Below are 21704 nucleotides of genomic sequence, written 5' to 3' on the forward strand. Positions count from 1 at the left end.
ACCCTTAGAGGCTACATGATGCCATATACATTATTTATTATAAAGAAATGAAGAAAACTGTTAAGGTTGGTTTGCAAACACGTTTGATTGAAAAGCTTGTGGAGGTCAGGCTTTTGCAGAGTATGTAAAAACATTGAGCCCACTGGAAGCAATACAAGCCCAGAGGGAGAAACAAACAACACACCTTGTGCTGTGGAAAATATCTGATTCTTCAGAAATGTGCAGTTTGGGAGTTAGGAAGGTTTTCAAGAAATAGCCATTTATGCAAGTGGTCTGAAGGCAAAGGGATCTTTTACTTTGCTGCTGCTAAGCAGGCTTGGGTCTGCATCCAGGCCACACATTTATAACACAATTAAGGCACCCCTCACAAAAAACAAACAAAACCCCCTTGGGAACTGTACTTTACCCTTAAAAAGGTAAAGGTAATGGACACCTGACAGTTAAGTCCAGTTGCGAACGATTCTGGGGTTGCTGCGCTCATCTTGCTTTATTGGCCAAGGGAGCCTGTGTTTGTCCGCAGACAGTTTTTCTGGGTCATGTGGCCAGCATGACCAAGCTTCTGGAGAAACCAGAGCAGTGCACGGAAACGCCATTTACCTTCCTGCCGGAGCGGTACCTATTTATCTACTTGCACTTTTTTTGGCATGCTTAGGAACCGCTAGGTTGGCAGGAGCTGGAACCGAGCTCACTCCGCCGTGGGGATTCAAACCGCTGACCTTCTGATTGGCAAGCCCAAGCGGCTCAGTGGTTTAGACCACAGCACCACCCGCGTCCCTTACAGAGCTACAATTTGCCACAAGGTTTCAAAGAATGTGTGTTAACTTTACAGTGGTACCTCGAGTTACAGACGCTTCAGGTTACAGACTCCACTAACCCAGAAATAGTACCTTCGGTTAAGAACTTTGCTTCAGGATGAGAACAGAAATTGTGTGGCGGTGGCGCAGCGGCAGCCGGAGGCCCCATTAGCTAAAGTGATACCTCAGGTTAAGAACAGTTTCAGGTTAAGAACGGACCTCCAGAATGAATTAAGTTCTTAACCCAAGGTACCACTGTACTTTAAAGGCATGTTGTGTACATAGTCTGGGACTGGGCAATGCCTAGATGGGAGATGCTCTGGGAACCACAGGTAAGCTGACTTTGATTCCTAGAAAGAAGAGAGGGGCAGGGATATACATGTAAAAGGGGAACCCTGACGTGTCCTTGATTTTACTTGTGAAGGTTTGGTTTAAAGAATGAACTTATTTTGTGTAAAATAATTTGTATCCCACACTTCCTTCATAAGATCAGAGTATTGCATAATGAAAACAGATACAAAAATAACAGACAACATGAAGCAATAATTCAGCAGCCAAAATATCTAGGAGTGCTCAGAATCCAGATTAAAAAGAAACATTAGCTTGGCTCCTGCTGCTGGGCTGCCAAAGCTGCCACCATGGCAAGCTCCTTTCCCTGTGTGAAATGGAGCACCACAATTCATGCTGCCCACCTTTGAGTTCCTTCACCTGAGCTTTTTTTGGGCAAAGCCTGAAACGGGCTGGAAAAGGAGCCCAGCCCTTATAAGTGCTTGTGGGTGTGTTGATATAGATGTGAAAAACCCTTTTTGAGAAACTTCAGACAATGTTCTTCATGCTTTTAGCCAGCTGTAAAATCCCGAATGCTGCACATTGGAGTAGAATGTAACTCATTTTCTCATTGTATGATTAAAATGGTCCCAAGTTTCATGACCTTAAATGCACACAGACGGGCATATGCCCCATCCCCACCAAATGTAAGCAAAAGTAATTCTGATGTTTTAGTACAAAATGAAGCATACCAAAGAGCACAAAACAATACAGGGGAAATAACTCTCATGCCCACCGACAAACATTGCCCTCTGGCATAATTAGATAAAGTGTTTGCATTACTTCTCCTTTTTGTGTCATTATAAGTATCATTAGTATTTTTTTTCTAAAGCCAGCTCCAAATTGATGCACAACTAATAAGGCCAATTTGACACATCTATAATGGCCAGAAGTGGAGCATTTTGTGGGAACAATGAGTTATATGTCAAAGAGTACAGGGTGGCTGCAAATTCAATTAGAAGAACATCCTGCCTTATTACCATTCTTCAATGGATCTGGAATGACCCAAGGTGTTTTACCATTTGAGACAAAGAACATGGTGTTCCCCTTTTTCCACGTACAGAAGCTAATTGTGCTGGCACCTGAATCTTACTTCAAAATTGATGATGGGAGAAGACTGTACCTGAAGGCAGCAGGCTAACTTAGCGAGTGAAGGGAAGGTTATCCTTCAACAAATCACCACTGCTCCCCACTCTCCAGCATTTGCTGCCTAAGGCAATTGTCCCACTCTGCCTAATGGTAGGGTTAGCCCTGCAATAAATAGTTCAGCAATAGTGAAGGAGGTTTGCTGAAAGACACAGCTTGTTCACCTCCACTGCATGCAAACCATGTGCCCTTCCCCAAACACACATCTGGTTTGTGACAGCTGAATGAAAGAAGCAGCTCTGGAGGGTCTGTGCTAATCTAATAATTGGCTTTATATAAACAAAGAATGATCTATTCTTAATGAGTAAGCAGTAGCCAAACCCATGCCAGGTTCTAGGTAAGACCCTCTCCCTGGTGGATGAAATGGTATTAAATCTAAAGCCTCTGGCATTATTGTTCTTTGTGCTTTTTGAACTAGGCTATGTATTAAATCCAAGGACCTTGCCTTTCATGGGGCTGTTTCATGCACTAAATCCATTCAAGTCTCAGGGTGGCTCGTTTCAAATGGGAAGAAGCCAGCTGCTTTTCTCCTCTTCATTTCCTATCTGCCTTGACCTCTGCTTTCTATTACAGCATTCTGCCTTTCAGATTGATTTGTTTCTCTTCTTCTTCTTCTCTCCCAGGTCCGTTACGGGTTTGGACAAGGAGCCTGACCTTGTACACATGGAGGCTCGCACGACAGATGGACGTGAGTGTCTCTGCGCCGAGTCTATAAAGTCAGAGAGGGAGAAACTACATTTTCATTTGGGTTGTTTTGGGTTCTTGATTTGCATTCTAATTGATAGGGAAGATGTGGGTCACCAGGCTCAATTTGCTGAGTGTTTCTATCCTTAAACTCCAAGGGGAACCAAGAGTACAAGTTTCATTCCTGGAGAAAAACAACAGCTAAACTCAGAAAGAAAGCAAGAGTAAAACTCTTTGGCCAGGACTGAAAACTTGTGCTTGGGATATTGTGAATGCACATATGGCCAATAAAGCTCCCTGCCAATCTATAGGCCACCCCTATTTTAGGCATGACCAATATGTGTGTGATCCCACATTGAACCTGGAAGTGACCTGGAAACTTCACAAAAGATGTCACTATAAGGGTGGAATGGGGGTGGGACGGTGTGGGGCAGGGACAGGGCGGGGACAGAATGGGGTGTTTCAATTCCACACTATTTCACACAAGCATGCAATGACCCCAAACGTAACCCACATGCAAATCGGGGGTTGACTCTGTCTATCTACGTCTATATCCATCTATCTACCATCTATCATCTATCTATCTATATCTATATCTATCTATCTATCTATCTATCATCTATCTATCTATCTATATCTATCTATATCTATCTATCTATATCTATCTATCTATCTATCTATCTATCTATCTATCTATATCTATCTATCTATCATCTATCTATATTCCTGGGCCAGGGAGCTGGTCTCCTCCTTCCCTGCTGTTACCTGCACCATCTTCCTTCATTTTCAGAATATGCCACCAGGCTATACTACTGATACAGTTATAGCTGGAGTACCAATACTTGCTCCTTTCAATATGGCATTTCTAGAAACTACTGATTTCTGCATTGTTTTGGCCATCCATGTTTTTGAGCAAAGGCCTTATTTGCTTCCCGTCTTGTATGGCAACAACACAAGCCATTGGAACACACTTATTGGTTCCTTGGTGATATTTTTATTTTTAGCAAAGCAGCTTCAGGAGGAGAATTTGAGAACTGAGGAGAACCTGGAGATACTGAACTCTTTCTACCCCCCCCTCTCTTCCCCCATTCTAAACTCACCCCTGCAAGGTTTCAGTTACATAACAACGGGGATTCTCATGATTGCACAGACTTCTTCGTTTCACGTGGTTCTGAAGAAATGAAGGATTGGACATAAATTCCACACAGGGGAGGGGGTTGACCCTGCAAGTGCCCCAATTGAATTCTTGTGTGCGTGACTGAAGAAAGCACAGTCTGTAAAGAGGAGACCTCCTCCTGGATTCTGCTCACGCAACCTGCTTTCCTCCACCACCTACCCCATCATCCTCACCCAAGGCAACCCCCACAAAAGGCTCATTTTGTGGAATTGCAGGTGGCAGAGGGCTGTGTTAAAGACCAGCAGCAAGTAAAGCACAATGTTAGTTGCCAAGTTTTTTTCTGCACAACAGCATAGAAGCTGAGTCACAACCACCATGATAGTCAGTGAAAAATGAGGCCAGTGTTATCCTTTCCAGCCTTTTGGTTGCTCATAGGACCAAATTCATGTTTGGGGTGAGCACCAGCCTGCTCACCATCTCAAGAGGAAATAGTGTCATGTGTAATTAGCCTAGGAAGTGGTATTTGCCATTTCATGCTTTGGGAAAATCCTTGTATTCTCAAGGACTTAGGGGTTTTCTCTGTTATTGATCAATTGACTTTGATTTTTTCAGTCAGCAGGAAGAAAAAGCACTCACCCATAAAAGTGGTTATTTATCCCAATATTGTAATTGAAAGTGTGGTCTGGTTTAAACATGTTAAATCAGTTTGAATTATTCTCAATACTTCAGTACTATCATTGTTTAAAAAATCCATGAGTTAGATCTGTTGTGTCTGGAGTATTGTAATGGGCAGAAGAACTACAGTTGCATCTGTGGAAATGATTCTCCATATGGAGAACTCCCTCCACAAAACACCTCAGAAAGATGCTTTGTTTTGCTGTTCAACATCCTGAAATGTAATTTTCATTTTTAATGGCACATAAACATTAAAAATTCAAACCCAAAACATAAAATTGCATTCACTTCTAAATGTCAGTGAAGCTTGTGCTAAATTTTTCCCTAACCAGTCTGAGGCCTCTAACTGATCAAATCTGTGAGAACCTCTGATTTTATCTTTACGCTTCCATAATGACTTTTCATCTATACATATGACTCTCTTTGAAAGTTTGTTCTGCCAGGATTTAGAGATTTACAAAGCTCACACCAGAATGCCATCCCACCTGTTACAATGAATGCATGAATTCTTGTTTTCTTCTTGTAGTTTAGGGTTTATGGCTATAGGAGGGCAACTGTTGAAAATGGACAACTGACATAGCTGGATAACTAAATGAGACTTCTGGTGCAGTTAGGGTTTGCAAATCTTCATCCCCTCTCAATTCAGATTGACTGATCAATTGATTCCATTCCATTTATTAATAGATTCCTAGGAAACATTTCAAAACAGAGATTAGGATTTGCTGGATAATCATTTTGAACAAGAAGGGGAGGTATGAGGAAGTCAAAGAAACATGTTATTGAAAATTGATATGGAAATTGATTTGTTTTTAATATTTTTCTTTTTCTTTTTCTTTTTTGTTTGTATAAAATTGAAAAATTGAATAAATATTTATAAAAAAAGGAAACATTTCAAAACAATTTAACAATTAAAAACACCTATAAAACAATTTCATATTATGCTTGGCACACTCATAATTCCCCTCACTTCCACTCCACTCATTTCCTCCTAGCTCAATTCTATATTCAGACACTGCTGTTCTCCCGAGAAATGATTAGGAACACAGGGTCCAAATACTTCTCTACACACACTCTTGTAAGCCTCAGACCCTTGGGCTACAGTGTCTGTGAGATCTTCCTAGAGTGTGCAAAGCTTCCCATCCTTTCAATTACAACACTGCAAGGGCAGCATCCCAGGTTGAAGGAATTTTTGATGCACATGACACACAGTATTGCTAGTAAACAACCTTGTGATCTCCCTGTTGTGGAGTATATTCTTCTCTCCCCCACCACCCAATAGCTGATTGTGAAATGTTTTAGAAACAACTGAGAGTTTCCTTGAACTGGTGTGTGATACTATGGTGGCAGACATTTCTTAAATAAGAAGTTTCAATTCCAGATGACTAGCTGGATCAGTTTTGTTTCAGCAAAAATAAGGAGCCAAATACTTGAGCAGATGATATGCAGTTAGTGAATTCCTTTTGTCCGTCAAGATCCCTAGCAGAAGCTTTGTATATTTTCATACAAAGCATAAAATTGAAATGGTTGCCTTTAAGCATGTTTCTTGAAAAGTACTTTGAATTTGAATTCATATGAATAGTTTGGAGCAATAATTTTTCTGTTTGTGTGGAGAAACACCATGCTTACAACACACACACACACACACACACACACACACACACCCTTCAGATTCTTGCATGTTAGGAAGATGCCCTGAGTTGTGGCATTAAATGATGATTCCTGGGCTGATAGCTTGTTCAGACCCAACTCAAATTAAAGTTTGACAATTGAACTCTGCCTTCAGCTTTTCACCTCAAAAGGATAACTTTTTAAGAACAGATGTGTATAGTGCAATGCCTCTTCAGTTCAACACAATAGGCTGGAAAAAGAATTTCCCCCAGCTTGTAATGCCTCAGTGAAATCAGAGGAGTGAGTTTTCTAGCCTGGGAATTATTCCTGTGCTTGTAATTTAGACTGAAAATAGGATAATTATGTGCTTGCTCAGCCTGCATTTGTCATTCTTGCAGCCAACAACCACTGATAACACCTATACTCTGGCATTGGTTACTAACCCCTTAGCGTGGGACAAATCAGAAGGGCACTAGGTTGGGGAAGGCTGGACTAGATGTTTTAAAGATGGGAACATCATTCACAGGAAAAAACCACATACACTTGGCATCATAATAATTAGAAATGCATTATTCATTTACAGCCTGGTTTGGGGTGTGGGGAGGTCAGTTGGGCAATTGATTTTTGTCTTATTTTCTTACATTCATACCTCTCTTTTCTTCCTTCATGGAACTCAAGGAGGAGGGTATGTGGTTCCAAGGCTGTGCATGCACTGTAGCCTGGCAAGATCTGCTACGACTTGGCATCATGTTCCTTTGGACCACACCATAGTCTAGATAAAAGGGGGGAGTGTTTGTGGGGGGAGAGCCTGTATGTGGGAAGGAAGTGTTCAAAGCTGCTTTCACTTTGCACGAGAAAAGGATCTTGTGTGTTTTGTTCAGTGGTTGCTGCCCTGCTGCCTTTGCTTGTTCATGGGGTGAAGAGAGAAGTCTCACAGCTTGGTGCTGAACGAACAAGCTGTAGGCAATAGGCAACACATTGCTTTCCCCCATTCCCACAGTGCGTTTACCAAGTGGAATTATAGCAACATGAATATGGCTTAGAAAAGTATCACGAGAATATGAATGTTGTCATTGAAAATGTACAAGTCAAGAATGCTTGAAATCCAACCTCCACCCCCCTGCAAAAAAATTTTTGTCCAGTTATGCTCCAGTTGCCAACTTGATTCCAATTCAAGCTGAGAGGAGTTTATTTGCCCATCACAAAATGTGTGTTTACATCCCATGTGGCCTTTGAATCAATGATTGCATTGTGCAACCCCCAACAGGACACACAGCTACTAGATTATCTTTGCTTCAACCTTACATGCTGTATAGGAAAGAGTAGCATCCCCTACTCAAGTTCAAGAGCAATCAAAAGGGTTAAAAAGGTTAGAATGATCTTGTTAGCACCTTTGATTCTGTGCATTTTCTCACTTGCCTGAAAACTTGCCTTGGCCAGTGGTCCTGAGGTGAAGGAGCCTGCATCAAAACTCATGTGTTCCCCAAATGTAAGGTGCAATCCTCAATTGGGACTTTATAAACTCAGAAGACTAAGCAGTTAAAATTTTAACTACAGGCAACTGCAGCAAGGGGATGACTTAATCTGCAGTTCATGGCGAAGAATTCATAAATGAGAACTATGTGGAATGGCTTTTCGCCAGGAAACTGAATATACTGACATACAATCCTACAGATTGTTTGAGAGAGGGAGGGAGGGAGGAGTTTTGTAGACTGTAGATATAACCTGATCTCCTCAGGTTAAGTTGATCAAACCAAGAGTACAGCCATTCATCACAATGCTGGGATGATAAGGAAGAGGGAGAAAGGATTTGGTGATGATAAACTAGTATAGTTCTAATATTAGACTCTGTGAAAATTATCAACATTCCAAAAATAAGGTGTCCCTGGTTGAAATAAAGTCTTGTATCCTCTTTCAAATTAATCATGTGAAAGGCTGGACTGGATGAATCCCAAGCCGGAATTAAGATTGCCGGAAGAAATATCAACAACCTCAGATATGCAGATGACACAACCTTGATGGCAGAAAGTGAGGAGGAATTAAAGAACCTCTTAATGAGGGTGAAAGAGGAGAGCACAAAATATGGGCTGAAGCTCAACATCCAAAAAACGAAGATCATGGCCACTGGGCCCATCACCTCTTGGCAAATAGAAGGGGAAGAAATGGAGGCAGTGAGAGATATTACTTTCTTGGGCTCCATGATCACTGCAGGTGGTGACAGCAGTCACAAAATTAAAAGACACCTGCTTCTTGGGAGAAAAGCAATGACAAACCTAGACAGCATTTTAAAAAGCAGAGATATCACCTTGCCAACAAATGTCTGTATAGTTAAAGTGATGGTCTTCCCAGTAGTGATGTAGGGAAGTGAGAGCTGGACCATAAAGAAGGCTGATTGCCGAAGAATGGATGCTTTTGAATTATGGTGCTGGAGGAGACTCTTGAGAGTCCCATGGACTGCAAGAAGATAAAACCTATCCATTCTTAAGGAAATCAGCCCTGAGTGCTCACTGGAAGGACAGATCCTGAAGCTGAGGCTCCAATACTTTGGCCACCTCATGAGAACAGAAGACTCCCTGGAAAAGACCCTGGTGTTGGGAAAGATTGAGGGCACAAGAAGAAGGGGACAACAGAGGACGAGATGGTTGGACAGTGTTCTCGAAGCTACCAAAATGATTCTGACCAAACTGCGGGAGGTAGTGGGATGCCTGGCGTGCTCTGGTCCATGGGGTCACAAAGAGTCGGACACGACTAAACAACAACAGCATCCTCTGTTAACAAATATATTAGATGGAGAATCCAGACACTTGCCACTTACTGCATAATCATTTCAACTCAGTTTAGTGGTTTTCAAATTCTGTCAGACATCTTGCATGCTCAATGTATTTTGTTATTTTCCTGAACATTAATTTTTCTGTGGTATTAAGTGTTCCAGTAGTATGAAAGTTTCAGATTTCCCAAGGATCAGTCTTCTTTTCTCTCTTAACTCTAAAAACTGTTTCAGCATAGCTATATTAAACATATCTGATTTGCCATTCCTGGATTTCTACGCACTGGGATAAGACCACTCCCACTCTTGGGGTGGTAATCAACAAAATATTGGCAGTAGTATAAGGGTTAGAGCGAATGCAAAGAAATTTCCTCCTGTTCATCTGTCCCCCTGTGTACTCTAGGCCATCCCCAAATCTACTTTGGACAGGGAAATTGCCAGAACAGATATAGGGGGCATGAATGGGGAGGAGACTGGATTTAGCTGTGTGTTACATTTAATACAACACTCCGTATTTTTCCATGAGCTTTTCCTTATGTTGAAAAAACATGTACTGTAGTTCATTAGTTGAGCCCTGAATGCATTATCTCTTTTCACTTTGTCACTATGTTTTCTAAAAGCATCCTTCTACAATGTGGCTATTTATTAGATGAAGTTACTTTTATTCCTTAATTTTCGTAAGAATTTTTGTTTAATTTTCGGGGATCCTACATGTTGTAATATCTGTGCCACAAAACAGAACCAAAATTGAACCTACATTTTATATCTAGGGTTGAAGATGCTTTGTTTCTATGTTCCACACACACTCTTTCGTAAAATAAATAAGACAGACTAAGAAGCAAAGTCACAAATAAAGGCAGATTAAAGAGAACCTCTTTTATCTCCCTGTGAATATCAAGCAGGTGACCTTTTTCTATACATTTAATTATTGGTGTAATGCATTCAAAATGACACATTTCCCAATAGGCAGCAGTTGGTTGTCATGTCAACACATGTACTTTATTTGCATCTGTTTGCCTTCTCTATTTTTCATTCCTGTTTATTGTGCACCTTTTGCTTTGGTACACAGTAGTCGCCGATTATCTACCTTGTTGGATAAAATGAAAGGCTGTGTGGCAAAATGCAGGGCATAGGAAATGGTTAGTGAACGATCACCACATATTGATACTGACCAATCCAAAGCTTGCCAGTTTTGTCTAAGATTTGAATAGATACATGAATACATGAATCCAAGACATGAATCCAACTTACCTGAAGAGGAGATAGGTTTTCATTCAAAAAGAAAGCTACTGCTGCTTATGTCATAGTTGATACTTTTCATACAGCTAAGAAGGATGGACTTTGAATAATAATAATAATAATAATAATAATAATAATAATAATATATTTATACCCCGCCCATCTGGCTGGGCTTCCCCAGCCACTCTGGACAGCTTCCAACAAAATATTAAAATACAGTAATGCATCAAACATTAAAAGCTTCCCTAAACAGGGCTGCCTTCATGGACCAGGACATTTACATGGACATGGCCCAGGTATTTACATATTGCCTAGGTGTAAGCCATGCTGAGGCCATTTATTAATCATTTCTTGAACTGTTTCCTATCATGCATTTTTAGTAACAAATATACCCGAGGCCTTGTGGAGTATAAGAAAAATGTGGCAAAGGAACCAGTTCATGTAGGTTGATTATAATGGCAGCATGAAGTCCAGGAGTATGATGAAAGATGCTGGACAGGTAGACTGGAACTGGATTATATGTATCTGGAACAGGAATAGTAGCCCAGAAAGCAAGTAATAGGGGGTCCTAGGAAAGCCATAGTTGATAGGGATCTAGGATAGCAGGCTACAAGAATCTACATTCCAGGGAATGTAGGCAAAGGAATACATTGGGAAACGTCTTTGTTTTCCAAATAATGCTCATAGTTCAGCAGGGAGGATTCCTGGGCTGTGCATATAAGGTTTTGAACTCAAGGCTGTCGGTGGTGAAAGATGAGTCAGATTCTCTGGTCTGAGTGTTTGCTTAACATCAACTCATAAAAAAACTATCAGAAAATATTTTAACATACATTCTTCTTATTCCCATTACAGATGCCCATTATATAACCTGTAGGATTCAAGAATGTTCAGAGACTACCAAAAGCGGACCTTTTTTGCACTCTATTGACACAAGCTCTCTCGTCGTCCAGGATGAGTACATTTTCATTCAGGTATGGGTTTGTAGAATCCAAATTTGCAGATCACGCTGAAGCTGCATGCGCAATATCAACTCCTTTGTGAGTTTTGTTTTCCATGCCAAGCACTATTTTTTGGAAAAAACTTAGTTGAACAGAAAATATGCAAACATGGAAATGGTTTTACAGATTTTATGTTTGATATTGGTCTAAGGGCAGGGATGTCTTTCGGTACCTTTAAATGTTAATCTGCATCTACCCTCTATGCCTGATTCCGCCAGATATTTATGCTGAAGGTTTTTTTTCTTTTTGTAAACCATTGAATTGTAATTTGCATCAATTCATTCTACTTCAAGGAAAACAGTTTTACCTTTTACCTGCCAGGCACTAATGGTAAAAGTTTGCACCCTGATTATAATGAAATTCACTTGCCATTGTAAATTGAATTTTTTTAGACCTTCAAATGGAAGAACCTAAGGAAATTCAGACTGTAGATGCTGTTATTAATTTGACTGACAGTTTAGAAATGTAGCTCGTTACATTCCTTTATTCCACTTAGAATATAGGCTCCTGCCTGTCACCTTTGTATTCAGTTCTTCTTTTCTGTGATCTTTGCTTTTCTCTCTGTCACTCTAATGACTTTTAATCCTGTTTCTTTGTGCATCTGTTGGTCTGTCTTGGCATCACTTTTTCTTGAAAATTCCAGTTCATATGTATGCATTGCTTTATTATTCAGCTCTTCACTCCTTTCATAGGTTTATCCATCTCAATTTTTCTTCCACAAGTTCCTGTTTTGTCTCTACTGGTCCTTCATTGTTGGGTGCTGGTAATGTCAAGGTTGCAAGTTTGATCCCCGCATGGGATAGTTGCATATTCCTGCATTGCAGGGGTTGAACTAGATGATTCTCAGGGTCCCTTCCAACTCTATGATTCTATGACCCATTGTAAAGTAACCGTTGCTAAAATATGGAATGAACACTGATTTTTGAGATTTGAAATTCACTAAGTCTTGATTGGGCAATAGACTCTTCATTCTTTGGATCAGATACTTTGCATAGCTGGATCAGTAAGCACACAGATTATAGTTTTTATTAAGCAGTCTCATAAATATATATATATAGCCAGTAAGTTTATGGTGGGTATGTTCTGATACTTGTTGGATGCATCCTTTAGGCAACCTAGTTCTACTTGGTGGCTGCAAAAGTCAGAATTTGTTGGGAAATAATTAGCCAGAATATTGGGGAAATAAGAGCACTGAGAGAGACGTCTGAATTTATGCCTTCCAGGATAGTACTCTGTCAATTGTTGTTGCTCCATAAACCTTTTTCTTTTCAAGTTTTAGGTAGGAAAACTTAGCAATTTGTCTACATCAGTTCTTAATAGCTGGCAAGATGGCACAGCAATGAACTAAAGGGTTTTAGGGTTAATTTTCTAATATCAATTGTTTTGCCTGTAGTTTATGAAAGTTCAGCTGATCCAATAATGAAGTTGTCAGCCATGGAGTGTTTCTGTGAGGGAAGGGGAAGAGCTGCCTGTGATTCAGAAAGAGCTGGGTAGGGAATGATGAGGGACTGGCAGCTGGATGGGAAGAAGTTTCTTTTGAAAAGAAAGCTAAGTAGCAGGGATTCTAGAAGCAGATAGATTAAAGAAAGGGAGAAGTAGGTCCAATAATGAAATACAGGAACTCGAGAGAGGTGTAGGTGAAAGATGCATCTAACTGAAGAAGAGAAAGGGGTCAAGGAAAGGAATGACTAGTGAAAAGCAGGAGTCTAAGATATGAGAATCTGTGTGCTATTGGCATGAACCGTGTGCAAGAGAGTCAAGAGTGCTGGGCAGACAGAAGTTCTTTACCATTAATTAGAGTCAGCAGAGCTGAAGGCAGCAGTGTCGAATAGTTAGAGGATTTTAAAAGTAGCACCTTTGGATATAGCATGTGGCTGGAACAATGAGTTAAAGAGTAAGTCATATTTGAAAGCAAAAGTAGATCAGTCACTTGAAAGCATAGAACCTTGGGAGGTCTGACAGTACAACTAAGGGGTTTGGCTTTTTGTTTTCTGCATTTCAGTGCTTATAAAGGAGAATTTAGCTTTTGTTGATGGGTTTGTTGTTGAGGTTCTGAGGACTAAGAACAGAAACAGCGACAGAGCTGAAAGCTATTTTTTCTGTGACTGTCACACTGCTAAAGAGATGAAGGTGGTGACATATTCAGATCAGAGTTGGACTTAGAAATACCCAGGCTTTCCCTCAAACTTCAGGGCTAGTGAATGTGAAAAGAGAGCTCCCAGTTTTGCTTCTGAAGTCATGCAAAGAATGCCAGTCGGTTTGTACCAGTGATGAGAGGCTCTGTGTGGGCTGATCATTCATCTGCCTGCTATTGGCATCTACTGGAAACAGAACACTTGGGGCTGGAATTAATTGTTGCTAATTACTCTAAGTTTAAAAAAGCCAACAGATTAAATGAGGTGTCTTAGAGGTACTTATCTCTGTCAATCATTTGAAATTAATGGTACAGAACATTTTTATGTTTATTATTTGGAACATTAAATAAACATCAGATAAATAAGTAAGATTGAGGGACATATGAAGATCTCACAGGTGTGAGAATGATCACTTTATGAAAGTGTGTGCGTGTGTGCATTAATCGGCTCTGTGTTTACCCTAAATTAGGTGGCAAATTGAGGTGATTTGTGAAGGTTCTCATGTTTCTGTGTCAGATCATACTATTAATAAGGCATATTGAAGCAGATTAGGGACTCCCTAAGTTTCTGAGAGGATCTTTCTGTGTACACACCACATTTAATTCCAGATTCAATTGAGACTTTGCACTTGTTTTTTTCTGCATACTACACATACAATCTAGGTTTATTGCATATTTTTTGGCCCCTGAAAAGTGCTTCTTGAAGAACTTGTTTCATTCTGAAAACAAAAGCTCATTGCAGATTGATTCTGCATTATCCCACAATCTGCCCATTTGAAAACAGAAAGAAATAGGCAGTCCTGGCAATGGGGTGTGTGGGTGTGTGATATTGATTGTATCCCCCAAAATCTCTGGGGAGTGCAGAACCACTCCCCTTCACCCACATGAAATGGAGTCTAATGGTCTAGGAAGAGTGTAGACACAGTTGATTTACACCAGGTAGAATCTGGAGTAAAACCTTGGGAATAAGCATACAAAATCAGGGAAGTGGAATATGAGGGAAGAGTCCAGCCCCAGCTAAAATAGAAGACCACTTGTTCCCAAATTCTCTTAGTATACTGTGGCTGTATGGGAAACTCAAGTTGAGATCAGGAGAGATGAAGGTGCACTATAGCTATGTACAGGTGGCAGTGTTTAGAAACTTAGAAATGCTGTTAAAGAGCTATTGTTGCCCATGGAGACATTCCTGCCATGGTTTTTATTCAAAACTCTTTTCACAGGGTTCTGCAGCACTTCAAGAGGTGCTCTGTAACAATCAAAATGACAAGAGCGGCTGTGATAGATGTGCATATGTTTTGGAGTGACACTTGCAGACATCTACCTGGTAGCGTCCGTGACAATGAATATGTCCACACTCACATCCACCCACATCCCACTTTATAAGCCCGCATTTTGAAACGCTTTTCATAGTTTTCTTTTCCATATGTGAAAAGGGAGGGTTTTCACATCCATATAGGTGTGTAGCTCTTTAACATGGTGCAACAACATCTTGAAAAAACCAATGCCTGCCTCTAACGCTATAATAACATTCTTCTGTTGTGTTGAGGGTTAGTTAAATTCATAGACTTTCTCTTCCTTCAGCAAGGTTGCCCTGTGCAAAGTAAGGCTCTATTTCTCCTTATTAGCAGTCTGTAGTAGGAAGAGGAAAATAATAATTAATATAATAATACATTTTTATTTATACCCCGCCCTTCCCCTTCTAAAAACTGGGCTCAGGGTGGCTAACAGCAGATATAAAACATTGATTAAAATGCAACTTAAAAACAGCATAAAAATAGCATAAAATACAACATAAATGCAGCATCAGTGTCAATAAAATTCAAAAATTCAGGGGTCATGGGGGGGGGGAACCCTAGCCAGTAAACATCAAATGATCACCAGGGCTAACTGGCCAAGGTGGTCCTACTAGGCCCAGCAAGGAGACCAGGGAAGAGTTTAAATTTGGGGTCCCAGAAGGGTTTCTTCATAGACAAGGAAAGGGGAAAGGGAATGGAGGATCAGGCTACGGTAATTCAAATTGAAGGCCAGGAGAAATAGCTCTGTCGTACAGGCCCTGCGGAAGGAGATCAAGTCCTGCAGGGCCCTAGTCTTGTGGGACAGAGCATTCCATCAGGTCGGAGCCATCACTGAAAAAGCCCTGGCCCTGGTGGAGGATAGTCTGCCTTCTTTAGGGTCCGAGTAGTTTCCTGCTACTCTGTGGAAATGATCATCTGTGCATCCCCTATGAAAGAGGCCAAGCAAATATGCAACAGTGATGGACAATTGCTCAATAATTCTCAGCCTTGGATCTGACTATGTTTTCTGCAGGTTCCCACTGAATCCAGTGAGATTTAAGGCATGCCTATCTTTTCCCACTGATTTCAATGAGACCCAGGTTCAACTAACTTAATCTGAATACAATCCATTGAGCTAATCACAAGTTTTGGGAGCAAGGAAGCTGTGCAGTCCCTCAGATTGTCTGACCAGCTCAGGTGAAATGACTTACCGAAATAATAATAATAATAATAATAATAATTTTTATTTATACCCCGCCCTCCCCAGCCAAGGCTGGGCTCAGAGCGGCTTACAAGCAATAATAAAAACAAGTGGAATGATTACAACTTAAAAACAAAATTAAAATACAACATTAAAATATTGAAACATTAAATGAAGTGGGAGATGGATCACAGAAAGTATAAAAAGGGAGAGTGCCTAAATTTCCATACACTGAGTGCCTTATAATTAACCCAATAATAAAATGGAAATATAACCCCTTTTGATTTTATGCAATTAGCTTTGGGTGAAAGATTATGGATATGAGACTGCAACCCACTGTCCACATCCCTGTGGAAGTCAGTGGACTTACATCTGAGTAGACAGAAGTGTAGATTGCTTCTATACTTCTTTATAGGATTGCACTCACAGTTTAACTGATGGCCAGAACAAAAGTCTGCAACCTGAGCACTTCTATATTCTTCCCAGTGAGCCTGGCCAGACCCCTAAGCTTTATGTTCCTATCTGGAGCACTGTAGTCTGAGTCTATTTGGAGCTTTCAATGCAGCTCTTCCAACCTTCATCAGAGTTAGGATTGGCATCAGCATCTGGATGCACTCCATTTCTGCTTTAAATTGGGAGATCCTTGCACCATTAACCAAAGAGAGATGTAATGGGGAGGCAATAAATTATCGTTATCCAGGGACCTGGGCCAGAAACACCCCTTTTTGTCTTTGGCTTGCATGAAATATTTACTCAGGTTTCTGAAGCGCACAAGAAGAAATGTAAATGAGGGCTGTGGAGTGCAGAGTCTCTGCCTTGTTGATTGTTTATGCTGCCTGTCACTCTCTACCTTTCCAGCACTTCTTCCTCAAATCCTGTGTATCACTCCCATTTGTTATGCAATTTCATGCCTACTTGAATATTGAGAAGCTTTCCTCTTCAAATAGAGTTGGCTGGTGTGGCTCTTTCCCCCATGACAGCTGAGGGCATCCCCTTCTCATCAGTGGCTTCATTAAATCACCCTGTACCGATAAAAAGAGTCAAAATTACACCAATATTAATAGATTCCAGTTGTAATGTCTGCTCTTACTGATGATGCTACTGAGTCCAAATGGTGATGGAAGGGAAAGGGGATCTTTGATTTCTCCTGATGAAGGGAGGGTCTGTGGCAATTTGAGCTTGATGAGAGAAATTACAGGATGAGGTACCATGGTGCTTGCTGCATGAGAGACCAGAATACGTTATCATAATGGTTCTTTAAGTATTGCTCTTGATGCTGCCTAATTTTTTAAGTATCACTTGTGAGCTAGGAGAAGCCTAGATTTTATTTTATTTTTTAAAAAATCAACAGAAAGGGTGTTTGTTGGTAAAATGAGACTCTTAGCTAGAGTTCTTTCAACAAGAAAGTCCAAAACCTTTCTGGATTTTGGCTACATCCTCTGCAGAGGTGATGCGTGCAGAGAATTGGGTTCTGCTGTCCCCTTTAATATTCATAAAGATAAAGTATCTTCCCCCAATGTCTGAGAAGACAATTAAAAGGAAAAAAAAAATCATCTGATCATGCTGACTAATTTTACTGCTACCTTTTGTTAAAAAGACCACTGTGATAGACTGTTGACTCAATATTTATTGGTCATTAGTGCATGTGGGTCTTACAACAACAAGAATTCTTACAATAAGAATTCAGTCCTACATAAAGTTTGGTTTAAGAAAAAATACTTTCTAAAGCATTTAGCTAAAGACGAGTATTGGCAAAATATGTCAATACTGTATTTATGTAATCTCTGAGTTTCTTTTGCAATTCTACAAAGCTGCAGCCAGATTTCATATGTCACATCTGTGTTTGAGTCTGGCACCTACTTCCGATGGTCTTTGACCTGAACCATGTATGGAACAAGATACCTATAGGTGACGATTCCTTGGAAAGCTAGAAAAGAAATGAAAATAATGTCTACAGATTTCCAGGAAGGTCCATATTTACTGGTTTACAGAGCAACTGCTGCCCTCCATGCCAGGCTATAGGACAGATGAGACTCTCTGCTTAGTTCTCCCAGCTAAGCAGGCCTATTTGCAGCTTCTAAATTTGCAACTGGGTAGGAAGCCCACTGTCAGTATGTCCACCAATGGAAAGCCCTGTAATTGGAGGGGCTGGGGAAGCTTGGATTCTAAGCCAATCATAACCATTGCCAGCTGGCATTGGGCCTGACCCAGAATCAAACACTACACCAACCTGGACCCGGGGCAGGTAGCCATCCTCATTGTCCTATCCCTGCTTCTGCTGCAGCTGCAATGACAGGCGAGATTGGAGATGCAATTGTGGCTCCATTGTTCTTCAACTCCCCACATAGGGATGGAGATTGGTTAGGATTGCAGCCTTACACATTTTTATCCCAATATAACTATGTCATTGCTTGGATCCAGATGTCCACAAGGTTCTGATATGTACAAAGAATCATTTTCACAAATAAGGGCTTCCCCATTACCTTCCTTAGTCAGAAAGCAAATGTGGAATCCTTTCTTTCGTGGGACCATGCATGTATATTGGAGCTGGGCAACATTGTAGGTCATGTCATCTATTCATAGCCATCTATTCAAATATATTCATGGCAATTATGCAATAGAAATATATTTTTCCTTGGCTCTTCAGATGGAGCTATCAGGTTTTAACAGAAATCGATCCACGCAATTTATTTTTAACTTCTCCCTCTTTAGCTCCAATTGATTTTTATCTTTGTGATCAATGGTGACAAGAACACTCTGGCAGGACCACAGGGGTCAGTTCCTTGAGTCTTCTATTGAACCAATCATTAAAAGCTTATTATGAAACTAATAGGATGGAGACGTTTCAGGGATGAACATGATTGCAGCTGTTTTATTGGTGAATAATGCCTGACAGTGTTGATCTACTTATTATCACTTAAGAAATGTAAAGGAAGAGGGGGAATGGATTGCTCCCACAAAAATAAAAACCCAAGGAGACTAGAGACCATGCAACACAGATGCTTATTTTAAAAACAACAGCACAGTGAAGATATAAGAGCAATGTTCAATCAAGTGTTTTCTTATTTGAAACTGTGCATTCCCCAGTTCCTGTCACTGTTTCATCTACACTGAGCCAAGTATTATTGGATTTGGAACTTGAAGCAAAACATCTGTTGGCAAAAATTGATTAACATTACTCTCCTTCTTTCGCTTCTGGGGGCCTTTTATTGTGCCGTTTCGTTTAAAATCTCACTTTTTTCTCCTTCCCTTCCCTCATCCCATTTTTGTCTGGTGCATCAAAAAACATCTGCACAAGGGAATATAATACTCACCTAAAAAGACTAAAATGTTTTTCTCCTGTAACTCTTCATAAAGATGATTAAATATAAGCAGCTGTCGGTATCATAAGAATTTTTACTTTGGAGAGAAAGCTTGAAGGGTGTTGTTGTGGATGTTCAACTTCAGTTTTTTATATGTGGCCTGCGCAATTGTTTTGGGAAGCAGTCATGGCTGGGAGGGTGGTGGGAGAAGTCAAGCATTTTACCTAATTAGCAAAATGATGAGATACCATGGTTAGACAAATGCGATGCCACAAGGTCTCAACTTGTAGTGATAGCTACGTTTGGGAACTTTAGCTGTTTGGGGTTACTATGGGCTCCTGACTCAAAGAGCAGGCATGTCTATCACAATTAATCAACAGAACAAGAATCACAGAATCATAGAATCATAGAGTTGGAAGAGACCACAAGGGCCATCGAGTCCAACCCCCTGCCAAGCACAGCTTTTTATGAAATCACCAGTGTGTTTAACTTTGAGGACAAGTTGCTAAGGATGCACTCTTATGGACCCTGGAAGAGTGTCCTGGGGTTATAGGAGACATTGGATATCCCTCTCCAATGTAAGAGGCAAAGTCCTGATGGCAGAGAGAGAGACTTGATGTTGGATTCCCCTTCTGTGCCACTGCTGTAGAAGCAGACATCCTGGGCAAACTAGAGCTCTGACTTTGGTAGGGCCAAAAAGGTGGTATGCCAGGGGAGGACTGAGAAACAGCTGGGATCCCAAGGACCAATGCCATCCTGGTCCCTGACACCAACTGGGGTAAGATCAGATTCACTCAGGTATCTACACCTCTCCTTTTCTTTCCCTCCCATTGTTTCCAAAAGGAAACAAGTTGAGATACAGCCAACAAAAGCTGTCTTTGGACAAATGCCGGCTCCCTCGGCCTGGAGCGTGATGAGTGCTGCACCCCATAGTCGCCTTTGACTAGACTTAACTGTCCAGGGGTCCTTTGCCTTTACCTTAATTCCTAAGGAATACAGCTACAGTGGTACCTCGGTTTAAGAACTTAATTTGTTCTGGAGGTCCATTCTTAACCTGAAACTGTTCTTAACCCGAGGTACCACTTTAGCTGATGGGGCCTCCCGCCACCGCACGATTTCTGTTCTCATCCTGAAGCAAAGTTCTTAACCCGAGGTACTATTTCTGGGTTAGCGGAGTCTGTAACCTGAAGCATCTGTAATTTGAAGCGTCTGTAACCTGAGGTACCACTGTACTCTGTTATGAATCAGGTTTGATTATAATATTAATATTAATTGTTATTTGAAATTAAGCTTTGGTTTTCAGCATGTAAAAGGCAAAAGATTTATATGGTCTGAGATGAAGCCAGAGTATGTCTTTCAGCATGTAAATCAGTCAAGGTCCATTTAGGTATTTCATGGAAGGTAGGGCCATCAGTGGCTACTAACCACAATGGCTATGTAGCAGCTCCATTACTGGAGGTGGTATGCCTCTGAATACAGTTGCTAGCAGCTGAAAGTAGGGAGAGTGCCGTTGTGCTCATGTCCTCCCACAGGCATCTGATTGGCCATTGTGAGAACAGGATCCTGGATTATATGCCCATAGGTCTGATCCAGCAGGGATCTTCTTATGTTCACACTAGAAATATTTGGAATGTATTAAAATAATGTTAAAGGAGACACGGATATCATGCTAGATTAGCATTTTGTTAGAAAGTTTTATTCATTTGTTACATTTGAAATGCAGTGCAGGTATGAAATAATGCAAAGAGGTGGGACCAGTCTTGGAAAAGTGAAGTCAGAACATCAAGCAGAGAAGACAGGTACATTTAATGATAAACACATTTGTCCAATGGAATCATTTCAATTGGCCAGCTTCCTAATTAAACTCATAAAATTTAAAGCCAAGGGAAGGGGAAAACCCCCTCCCCCAGATTAACGAGCCCATCATTAAGTAAAGGGGGAGTAAAAAAGACAAACCCAGCTAATTCTGGGCTAAGTATGATGGATGAGTGCAGGAGAAATAATTGGATGGCATTCATCAAATATGAAATAAAAGGTGGTGTCGGAGGGGGAAAAACGCTGTAATAATCTCCAGGATTCAGTGTAGGCAAGTTTTCTTATATGCAAAGTTCATCAAAATAAATGAAAAAGGGGCTCCTGAACTTCATTCCTCACTAGAGAGCTTCACAAATGGTAATGAAGGTTTGATAATTGCTTGTGATTTTTATTACCCTAGGTGTAAATCATGAAAAGGCCAGATCCCTGCTGATGTAAGCATCAGATTGGTCCTCCCAACAGAGGGTTTCCTTTCTTTCTCCCAAGCTATGCTTTTTTTTTTCTTGCTTCCGTGGTGTTTCCTATAATATTTGGAATTTCTTGCCACTCAATGCAGTCCAGCAGAGTCTTGGAGGTACGATTGTGGTGAGATGTCTGGATTAAAAACTAAGCTCATCTGTAAA

At 40.7% G+C, this 21704-nt stretch overlaps 1 protein-coding gene across 1 annotated transcript in view; it reads left to right on the forward strand.

Moving 5' to 3' along the window:
• SORCS3 (sortilin related VPS10 domain containing receptor 3) overlaps positions 1 to 21704 on the forward strand; it is a 415208-nt gene that overhangs the window by 297494 nt on the left and 96010 nt on the right. The window contains exons 6-7 of the mRNA XM_083616529.1: positions 2891 to 2955; positions 11210 to 11328. Of these exons, the coding sequence (XP_083472655.1) occupies positions 2891 to 2955; positions 11210 to 11328 (184 nt within the window). The remainder of the gene's footprint in view (positions 1 to 2890; positions 2956 to 11209; positions 11329 to 21704) is intronic.

The sequence above is a fragment of the Podarcis filfolensis genome (assembly GCF_964270895.1).
Source record: "Podarcis filfolensis genome assembly, chromosome: 5".
In the NCBI taxonomy this organism is placed as follows: Eukaryota; Metazoa; Chordata; class Lepidosauria; order Squamata; family Lacertidae; genus Podarcis; species Podarcis filfolensis.